The sequence below is a fragment of the Dermacentor variabilis genome, chromosome 7, assembly GCF_050947875.1.
Source record: "Dermacentor variabilis isolate Ectoservices chromosome 7, ASM5094787v1, whole genome shotgun sequence".
In the NCBI taxonomy this organism is placed as follows: domain Eukaryota; kingdom Metazoa; phylum Arthropoda; class Arachnida; order Ixodida; family Ixodidae; genus Dermacentor; species Dermacentor variabilis.
The window spans coordinates 124,986,229-124,997,533 of NC_134574.1; the positions used below are offsets into that span (position 1 = coordinate 124,986,229).

Below are 11,305 nucleotides of genomic sequence, written 5' to 3' on the forward strand. Positions count from 1 at the left end.
CGTAGCGCGCGCGTCATTGGGCGCGTGACAGCGCAGCCAATGGGGAAGAGATGGCGCACGTCAATAGTGCATAACATGAGCACCTTCTTCCGCGGTCTGCAAACGGTATAATGTATTCGGATTCCCACATGTAGGCAGCCTTAACAGTATCTGCCAATATTTCTCTTTTGTTTATTTCTTCTTATATAACCACTTACACTGGTCAAGATATCGGAGCTAATGAAAGTCACGTCGGTGCCATGCACATGAGTACACACACACAGGCAGGCACGCCTGTACAAAGCCTCGATTCTTGCCGCGTGTCCCTCGCAACCACTGCTTTGCATCTCCCCTCCCTTTCATCAAGCTTTCGTGACTTCTTTCTTCCTTTCGTCTCCGCTCAGACGCAGCCTGCCCCGTCCGAGGGCTCTGTGAGTACTCCAACTCGATAGAGCGTCGCGTTTCTTACAGGGCCCCTTTTTTATTTCCCTGAAGCGAGTAACCTTATTTCGCGCTTTCAACCGCTTTCGTTGTTGTTGTTGGTAGATCGGTTATTGGCGGTTTCACTGAAGGGTGCTCGGGCATACGCAGCCGAGTGGCAGTGCTCTGGCGAACGCCAACTAAGCTCCTGAAGGCTTAGATACTGTATCGTTGTATTGTAGCGCTCGGGTGAGTACATCCCCCCTTTTTTCCCGCCGCCCTTTCTCCCCAGTGTGAATTGCGAAAGGGTTCTCGCGCAGCGTGAGAGGTCCGTGGAAGTTGCCTTCCATATCGGCGCTCGCGCAGTAGATGACAGCAAATACTTGACGAAATGGCGTATATGAGAAGCCACCTACGCTGCCGCTACTCGTGTCCCGGTTCGCCGCTCTATTACATGCGTTATTACGAAGCGAAGCAACAAGCCGCACCTAAGTATTCCCTTTGTAACAAATATGCGCCTTCAAGCACATCATTTCATTAATACAGAGAATCGCTTTCAAGGAGTGTTCGCTTAGTTGACAACCATGGTCGATGGCTTCGCTTAATATTTCGTTACCCGATTTTGCTTCCCTGCCGCTGTCGACAGCCTAAAGGAGACTGCTATCACCACAGCGGGCTCTTAAATAAATCCACACTTCTTATTGATTCATTTACAACTATACTTAAGAGCAAATGTAAATACCGTAAGTAGGCATAATCTGCGAGAGAAATTACAGCATTTATTCTCTGGGATTTCATCAAGCGGCTTTTTTATGCTAATGTACATCCCTTCCTACCCGCGAATATCCATATTTAGGGCCAACATTGTATTCATGTGTGTCTGTATGTGTTTGCGCGTGTGTGCGTGCTTGCGTGCGTGCGTGGTCGCAAATTTGCAGCCATTATAGAATTCAAGTAAAGCTCCTTAGTAGTATAAGCACTCTTCATATTTCATTACGTGGACACAAGGGAAAAGGCAAAAATACCACAGAAGCTAAGCAATGTGAGTAAGCGAAATTTCGCAAAGGAAAAAGGACACTCTAAGATATCCCCCTCGAGATAACACTTCGGAAATCTGAAAACTGGCGAATTTCGTTTCACTTACTTTCAGGAATCTCACTTTTTTTTTGGTGATGTGTATGTGCCCGCCACCTATTAAGATGCTTCCATGAATACATCAAGACCTTCAATATATCAAATTACATCAAAGGTTTCTACTAATATGCTTCAGGCCTTTCCGTCTCCGCATACAGTGGGTAGATACTCTGTTTTCCTGTGAAAGCTGCCCATGCCCAGTTAGCAGCATTGATCGAGAACTGCATGGCATTTTAAATGTCATATTTGGAGACAAGAAAAAACCCTGTAAAGATTAGGGAAAATCAAATGAAGACCGAAGTAGCAAACTTGCCAACAATTTAGCAAGAATATTGTCAATAAATCTGAAACTGCTCAATCACGAGTGTATTGGTAGGTCATTGCCCTCGTTTCTTCTCTATAATATTGCTTACCCAAGTTTTGTAAGTGCAAAATATTTCTGGTTGCAACATTTGTCGATTCCCTTCTCTATGACGTCTTAAAATATTCCAACGGTTCATTAGCTCCTATTTTTCCTGTAGGGCAGTTCTTATCGCCTTTTTATTGCATTTTGGGAGAACCAGCCAATGTTTGCCCGATTCCGCAAAGTGACTAATATCCCTTGTGCCGAAGAAACAACAACACTAAAATGCTTTACTTTCGTATTTTTTTAAATATTACGACCTGGTTCTTGTGCTCTCTTTCGTAGTAGGATTCTACTATTTCTGCAGCGACTATCATCATCATCACAGTGGGATTTCTAATGGAAGAAGCAGAAGAAGAAAGCGTCCGTCGAGCTTCTCGTTCTGTGCAAGCGAGAAACGCTTTTCTGAAAAAGAACTAGTAAGTACAGACTTCAGGCGCTGGATAAATTTTGTCATAAAAGTATTAAATGGAACCACTAAATTGGTTTCTAAAATGTAGCGCCGACACCACCACAGACTAGTTCATGCAGTCGGTTGCATGTGGAGCCTCAGTGTTCATCGCCTAGGAAAGGTACCTTGGACCGCTTGGTATCACAGCTACTCACAACGGATAGTATTTTTATGTCACGTGATAGGAAACCTCGTATTGAAATGACAGTCGTCTTTGTAGATAACCACGTGTCGTAGCGCAGAGTGTGCATGTAAGAATAACACAGGTCCTTCCACAATTTCCTGGGCGCGGAGAAAACATGCGCAGTGATCATCGCTGACATTATCGCTGTTTTTATTAGCAAGGGTTATTACCCGCTTTTTCCAACGATGACTCGTAATGCTAGAAGAGCCGCGGTAAAACAAAGAAAAAACTTGTTTGGTGCTCTAATACATTTCGCTGCGAAAAAGCCATTATAACTGGTGAAATGCACCAGTTGTGTTCGTTGCTTCATCCATCATGTTTGAGCTTAGGCCCAGAACGACGTAACGTAGTGCAGGTGTGAGAACATGCTAGCGCTGGAACTAACTAACCAGGCGCTTCAAGCCGAATGCTACATTTACTATGCTTTGGCCGCTTTGCACGATTGAACGGGCAATACCTGCATTGTTACTATCACTCACAATAGCGAACGTCGCGTGTGAGCGAAATCAAAAGCATCGAAGGAAATATTCATGTCTGGAATCAATAGTGCGACATTAATCGTCCCTGTAGCAGTCCGGAACAGGGGTTGTGCATATGATTCTCCACGGGATTATCTACAGCGTCATTGCAAGGGCGTAAATAAATTTGGCGGGCTTTGCTAGGGATTGTCTCTTCACTCCCCCTGGCAGAGGCTTTTATAACCTTGAGTGTTTTGAATGCCCTGCCTGCCAATCGATGGCGCTATGGGCAGCTTGTGTCTGCAGATCTGCATTCACGCTGCATGCTGCTGCCTCAACGAATACGGTAGACGAAGCTGAAGCCTGCGACAGTCGTGTCGCTTGCGTTAGAATGGTGCGGTAAACAATATTTTTCTTTTTGCTCGCCGTGCACCGTCTGAAGTTTGTGCATGTAGTCGCACAATTATCAAGAAAACCACGTTTCACTTACGCATATAGTTAATGCATCGCCGTTTTTAAGGAGTTTGCGGGAGTTCGTAATTTCTCACAAGAGGTCTACAAATTTTGTATGTGCACTGTCCGTGTTTAGCTGAGCTCGTGTAAAAAAATGGATTGGTACCAACTTGCTTAATCTGATATCCTGTTATGTACCGTATCTTATATATTTATTTATTTTTGCGCCACGTCAGAATCCCTAGGCATATCGAGCAATCGCTGTTCACAGCATCTGTGCATACTATTTGAGTTAAGGAAATAAATTGTAATAAAGGCAGCAGAACCTCGCACTTTTTATTTCGTTCGCCCAGCCTTAACAAACCATACTCGCGACGTGTGCTCCAAAGGAATTGCAACAATTTGCATAGCATGTTGAAATCTCGTGAATGCATGTCCTTAGTCTTGTCGGCGAACATTATTTAGTAACTTGATGTACTTACTGCTCTATACTAGCAATGAGATATCAACACTCTTGTGGAAATCGGCTGTTGCGACGATAACGACGGGTTTCAACGACCCGGCGACAAGCAGACGTACTAATTGTTAACTAAGCAAATACACACATTGTATACTCCCGCTTTCAATGTTACGTTCTGTAAACAGATAAAAAACATTATTTGCTTTTTTCCTCAAAACATGTAGAATATCTAGGCAGCGAATTTTTGTAGTGTGTATCTATCACATAGAGGATGTTTCAGCGAACATTTTCAACAATTCTGTGAGGTTGCCTGTAGCAGACAGCACAATTCTAGTTTATGAGCAGGTCTACTCGAAGCGGCGGACATTACTTCAAAAAAGATGCATTGAAATGCATGACTGACTAAGTACGAAAAATTCCCTAATTATGTTTTTTACTAATTACCTCAGGGCCAATTTTGCAATTTACAAATTGCAGCTGTGGAGCTCTCAATGCAGATCCACTTGGAACGAATTCTCAGGAGGACACTACTTCCGACATAATAATTCAGGAACTTTGCAGGGGAATGCAGTGGCTTTCCGGTTACATTTATTCTTGAATGCATAAAACGACGTTTTCTTTTAAAACATAACTGGAACGCCAATGCATTTCTCCACTAATTTCGGAAAATAATATTTCGAAACTGGTGACAGCCCGAGAATTTGTAAGTTACAATACGGGCCATGAGGTAATTAGCTAAAAACTGACTTAGTGAATTTTCCTGAATTGATCGTTCATGAATTTAAATTTTTTGTGCAAGTAATGTCCGGCTCGTCTAGTGGACCTGATCGTGAACTCGTGAATCTGCCGCAGGCAACGTATCAAAAATTTGAAAGTGTTCACTGAAGGACGCCGTGTATGTTGCCACACATAGTCGTGCCCACGTGATGCTCTTCATGTGCAGCCATGGACGGTGCCACGGTGCATTTGATCGAAGGTGCTGAAGAAAGTCCAAGTCAACGTAACGAGGTAAGGACCTCCTATTAGTGCCTGACTAATTACATATCGTGTCGTGCGAGTCCCCGGGCAGTGACGAACGTGAAGCTAGCTTACAAAGCCAACGGAATACGATAGCTCACGCTTTATTTTTTTTTTTTCGTAGACCTACGAGTTCGTTGCCGGTACAATTCGCATAGCTTGTCCCCTGCTTAAGTTATGGCCAGTTGGCCCATATTCTCGCAATGTTGATTGTCACTGCGTCCCCTACAAAGAAATGTTGGCCAGTATATTCGAAGTTTTAAAATAAGCGCTACACGCTTCTCATAATCGAATAGGCTACCATTATAAAGTGTGCAAGTAGGGATAGATTGGACATTTTTATTCGATACAGAAGTTGTCTGGAAGTGCGTTGCCCTGTGTTTGCGACGTTACCGTGACGACCTCGGCAACATTTCTTTTTATAGTGTAGCTGCGTCCCGGCTGCTCGGTTTGCACCCGAATTGACTCAGTGAGGCTCAGCGGCGGCTATGGCGTTGTGCTGATAAGCTCGATTGAGGAGGCGGGTCTGATCCCGGCCCCGGCAGCCGCATTTAGATGAGATCTGAATGCAAATTCGCTCCTTCACTTGGATTTAGGTGCACATGAAGAAGCGGATGAAAATCAAAAACAATTCCGGAGTCCCCTGCTACCAATGTGTCTCATGATCAGATTGTGGTTTAGGCAAGTCGAACTCCACAGTCAAATATTTTGTTCTCTCTTTGCTTCAGATTGTGAGACAAGGTAGCAGTTCCTGGTCTCTATCGTTAGCATAACGCTTGCTAATGTTACTAGCCTAATTTTTCAACCCGAAAAATGAGAATTCACATCCACCTGTTGCCATCGTCGCCACCCTCCTTAACCAAACACCGGAAACCCATCCTGAAAGGCATATTGTGCCGTACAGCAAACAAGAAAAAAATTTAAAAGACGACCAGCTAGGTGGCCTTCAAGTGCCATGTGAGAGATCATAAACGAAGGCAGCAGGCCATTTCGTTTTCTTTAAAACCATACAGGTAACATGAAGGACCACGTGTTATGTATCGAACAATACCTATGATGCAAAGCGATCTCGCTGTAAAATTTCAGCAAGAGCCGAGCTGCGTTAACATCAAAATTGATTTTGGTGTCTACGATGTCAGGGAAAAACGAACATCTGCTAGTAGGTGAGGCTACTATTGGAGCTTGTAGCCTTTGCCATACAGTTGGAAGCGTTCAGAGCAAACTGGCGTATGTGCTAACGAGTTCGTTACATCAGACACTTCGGTAAACCCAAACTCGCCCATTGCGTTCTTATGTAGAGTTTTCTGACAGATTCGTTATTTATGGATTAGGTATGCGTTTAAAAATGAAATTCTTCCGTTTTCCGTTGCAAAATCCCGATCTAATTTGGAGGCACGCGGCATTGGAGGAGTCCGGAAAACTTTTTTTTCGCATTTGTTATTTTGCGTTCACCTAAATCAAAGTACGCTAACGTTTTTATTTTATTTTATTTTTTACACTTCGCTTTCATCCAAGTGAGGTTTTCTAGAGTGGATCAAATCTGCAACTCTCTAACTAAGCATCGCCACGCCGTCGCCATTAAGCTACCACCACAAGTCCGCAAGTGAATGACATCACAGAGCTGGCAACTGAATAAAAATTAACTTTATAGTTTAGTGCTAGTATTCAATTTGTCGTGCTGGTTTGTAGCTTTAGTAGGCCCCAAAAACTGTTTTGACTGCTTAAGCAACGCTCTCGAGTAAAAAAGTGCGCCGCGAATGCGAACCCCGATAAACGCGGCAAACACATTCGCACAGGACGGTCCGTCGGCGGAGGTGCGTCAGCCCTCGCCGTCGCAGGACCAGACCGACCTAGACGCTCGCCTCCGAACCGCCATCACAGTGGGCGTGGTGACCATGGTGATCCTGACCCTGTTCGCCATGGCCTACTCTTTCAACGAGGCACAGCGACAGCTGGAATACCTGCAAGACTCGGACCACGTGAAACCCATTGAGTGCGTCAGATGCTCCGAAGCTTTGTTGCACAAATCGCGTTTCCCGTAGAAGCTCTTTTGCAACGTAACGTGCCGATCAATGTCGCCTGCTTGATTGGCACGCAATTCACGAACAAAGTCATTCGAAATAATGCGACTATCGCGGCGTATTTAAGGTAAACGCGTCATTCCCTTAGTATATCTGGCTCACAGTTAGAAAGAATGCACTACAAGCCGGCATATGTGCTGGTGTAGAGCCTTAGAGGTGTTTTAGCTCCTAAATATAAACAGTGCTGTTTAGTATTATTTTGTGCTGTTTACAGGAACGTTAACATCAAAGAGACCTTGACACGCGTCCTTATGCGTTTTCAAGACACACATCCAGCAGCAGAAAGCTTGTATCTAGAGTTTGTTCATGTTGCTCTACAAATTTCTCACTGACACTTTACATCTAATTAAAATACTTGAGAAGTTGGTAATTAACGAAGACTAATTATACCTCTAGGCGCATAGCAAAAATACTGAGTGTCTCCAAGCGACGGCACACAACATTACCTTGGTTGTGTCCAGCTACGTGGCACTCACATATCTTTAAATCCTGGTGCGTGATTGCTGGGACAACACGTATATATATATATATATATATATATATATGGAAAAACGATTGCTGCGCATTCAAATAAATGCAGTTCAGTTTGGAGGCAAAGGCGTTTTAAAATGTGAGTTTGCCTTGGTTTCCAGTACTTATTTATATAGGCCCACAATGTTTTTTATTTGCCCGTTAAGGAGATTTGCACATCAGTGCACGAAGAACATTACAAAAAGAAATATGTGGCGGTGGTGGTAACGATGATGATTATGCTGCTGCTGATAATGATCATGATAATATTTGTTGTTTAATGGCCCAAGGACCAAGTTTGACCACAAAGAGTGATAAGCAAAAACGTGAACACCTTAAACAACGTATATGACGGCAGTCAGTTTTTGTGTCATGGATGGCAGCAACGGTAGCCAGAACATGGTTCCAGTGGGCGCAAGGTCTTACAATAAGAGAATTATTATACATGCTAATATGAAAATATGGTACAACTTCGCTTTATCTGTGTTCTAAGAGAGGTGAAATGTTCCAAGTGGATGAACAAAGCTATTTTGGAGACCGTATATTCTAATAGTTTACGAAGAAAAGATTTCGATGGCTTTCGCTATTCAACTTCAGCGTTTCTTTATTAAAATATTTTACTATGCATATTTTATCTTCGTTGTACATCTGTTTTTCTTGGTTATCATGAGCCGTCGATGTCTTCCATGTTTTCTCACTTACACATCCCGCTAAATTTAGCGAGTAAGAAAAGTAATAGCCCCCTCCGCCAATTTTAAACATTTTTGTCCTGTAGAGTGGAGGTAATCGAAACTGCACATGCCAAATTTGCCATAAGTTATAAAAATAAAATACTGTCAACTTACGATTCTTCATAGGCGTCATGCGCCTTTCTTTCTTTCTAAAAACGTCAAAAATATACTTATTGTGCGTCGAAACAAATGAAAACAGCTTACTAAAGCGATAAGGCACGTGACTGGAAGTTTCTCGGTGCCGCAGGCTCGCCGCGGTTATCGCACAGGCAAACAGTCTGTAATGATTACGCTTCATTGGCGTAGATACAGTCGAACTGCCGCGCCTTAACATTTGCGTGCCATTTTAGATACGTTTTGCGTCTGTTTGTATAGGATGATATTAAAAGGAAATCTCCTGACGAGTTTTCCACATCAACGAGATTAAATGGTGGCGCAGAGTCGCCGCCTAATAAGTGATCCGTACACACCTGTCTTCCCAATACAGCCTGGAGGAGGCGTGGCGCATGGCGTCTAACAGCACCCACAGCGTTGCCGCGACGACCGACGACTTGGACATTGTTTCCCTGTCTACAGAAGCAGACGGCGAGAATAAATGGCTGCCGTCCACGGCGGAAGCAAAATCGGCTGGCGATGGCTCCAAGGAAACGGACGATGAAGACATCGAGTTGAAACAATTAAGACACTCCGATTAGTCGATAGCTTGCTGGCTGCAAGACTAATCAACACTGAGCGACGATAATTACAAACAATTTCATTCCGATACTACGCCCTGATCCATAAAGGCTTCTTGCCACTACACGGGCGAGACCCGGACAACGTTTAGTTTTCTACATACTCGAGTAAAATTTATTGGTCATAAAACCTATCGCGCGCATTACACTATTGGGTGAATGAACGCAAAAAATCTTTCTTCTGATAGTTATAATAGATTATGTTCGCATATGCTAGATGTGGCAATGTAGACATGTCGCATTAACTTAGGCATGTATTGCCCATAATTACCGCACAGTCATTTTGAGATCATTTTTGCGAGCAGTTCGCGATCAGACATTTTGTGAGGCTTACACATTGCTGAATAACGGCTATGTCCTTTGCTACAGGGGTCTCCCGGATAAGAAGCAACACGGGGTAGGATTCCTAATCCGTGGCGAACGCTGTAGTCGAAGCCAAGCTTTATGGTTCTCTTTTGCCCTGCACGGCCAGCGCCGCCGATGGCGCGGATGCGCTGAGCCGAGCGCCATCTGGTGCTCAGCGGCGCACACAGCGCGCGCCTTCCGCTGTGATTGATTGAATTGTTGGCCGACAGAGACGAAGAAATCCCTACATTTTAGTCATATACAGCTTCGATTTAAAATTAGAAATAGGTGAGGTTCGACATGGCTGGGCCACAGGGGTCTATCCTCTCGCCCGGCCATTGGTTCGCTGAAAAATGCGCGGTAAGTCACAACCAGGCAGGCCGGACTCCAGCCGTGATAGCGTATCGCCCAATTCGCTCTGGTGGCATCGCATTCCTGCGTGGCTTGCTGCCGCTTCTACACCATGGCCACCTCCTTACGTTCTCCTGCTGCTTTTCTGCTTTTCTGAAAGCATTTCTGTCGTTGTGCCACAAATGCTTTCTGTGGTCTACTTCGTCGCGTCCGTCGTTGGGAAGCGCGAAATGTCTCGAAGTTGATGCATCACCGAAAATGATTGGTCAAGCATACGGCCCTTCTATACAACTTGCCTTTGTGTTTCGTGCGCCATCGCGACTTACCGCACTTATCGTCACCCCTGGAAAGCACTTGGCAAGTAGATCTTGCATGAGTCACTGGGCTCATGGAAGGCCCCTTCTGCAGCTTTCTCAAGGGCAGTTTACATGCTTGGTTCACTTTGGCTGGTCCGCGTTCCACTTAGCTGCTGCGGCGTGGTGCATGCTGGTGCTCTGAAACATAGGCCAGGAAACATGTGGTCGGCCTTCCTTTACAAAGAGCTGTGTACTGCACAGCAATTGGCCGTGCTCGAGCTCCCAACGGCCACGAAACGCGTAGGCATTCGGGAGAAGTTTAACAGCTCTAATCCCGTGCCCAACGAGAAAGCACGTGAAGAGAGACACTCATCAACTTGCAAATGTTGAGCGAGCGACGACATCTGGAAGCCAAGGCACTACTGAGAAATCAACAGTCGTGTATCGTTCCGAACTTGAGTTTGAAAGTTGATAAAAGGTTCCGAACTTGAGTTTGCTGGGCTGGATTCAACACGAAGAAAACGAGGCAAGAAAGGAGGACAGCGCCTGTCCTGTCCATCTTATTCGTCTCGTTTTTTCATGATGTTTCCACTTAACAAAACGGTTCTGAAACTGACGCCACATACGCAATCACTTCAGCTCGCAGACAGGCAACCAATAAGAAAATTAGCCATTTACCAACCCTGCGAATTCGTCGATATTACATTGAGAGTAGATGCTGAGCATATATAGATAATTCAGACCCAGTGAAATTTCATTCCACTTGGCCTTTAATGTGGGACGCTTCACTTAAATTCTGGCGCGAATATCTTGAAGTAGGTGTACCGTAGCGTCTACAAAATTTGTCCGGACCGCTTCATTAATTAATTATTGATTAAATAATTGAGTGATTAATTAATTAATTAATTAATTAATAATTAATCATTGATTATGGGTTTTTACATGCCATAACCACTTTCTGATTATGAGGCACGCAGCAGTGGAGGACTCCAGAAATTTCGACCACCTGGGGTTCTTTAACGTTCACCTAAATCTAAGTACACGGGTGTTTTCGCATTTCGCCCCCATCGAAATGCGGCCGCCGTGGCCGAAGTTCGATCCCGTGACCTCGTGCTCAGCAGCTCAACACCATAGCCGCTGAGCAGCCACGGCGGGTGTCCGGACCGCTTGATGGACCCTTTAATACTCTTATCTTTGTCGGTCTTGAATGTGCGAGTCTGCTTCTTTCGGGAAACGTTGAAATCATACACTGCTGTCTTTCCACAGCGATGACATGTCCACAATGGTACACAGTATGT

The 11,305-nt window shown here is 44.5% G+C and overlaps 1 protein-coding gene across 1 annotated transcript; it reads left to right on the forward strand.

Annotated features, from left to right (window-relative positions):
- Window positions 1-4,887: 4,887 nt before the first annotated feature.
- On the forward strand, window positions 4,888-8,976 carry LOC142588832 (uncharacterized). Its single transcript, XM_075700650.1, has 3 exons — window positions 4,888-4,950; window positions 6,756-6,952; window positions 8,769-8,976. The coding sequence occupies exons 1-3, from the start codon at window positions 4,888-4,890 to the stop codon at window positions 8,974-8,976; spliced, it is 468 nt and encodes a 155-aa protein (XP_075556765.1).
- Window positions 8,977-11,305: the final 2,329 nt, after the last annotated feature.

Coding starts and splice junctions, on each gene's coding strand:
- LOC142588832 (XM_075700650.1), top strand. CDS start 4,888: ATGGACGGTGCCACGGTGCATTTGATCGAAGGTGCTGAAGAAAGTCCA. Junction 4,951..6,755: donor GTCCAAGTCAACGTAACGAG/GTAAGGACCTCC, acceptor ACATTCGCACAG/GACGGTCCGTCGGCGGAGGT. Junction 6,953..8,768: donor GACCACGTGAAACCCATTGA/GTGCGTCAGATG, acceptor TTCCCAATACAG/CCTGGAGGAGGCGTGGCGCA.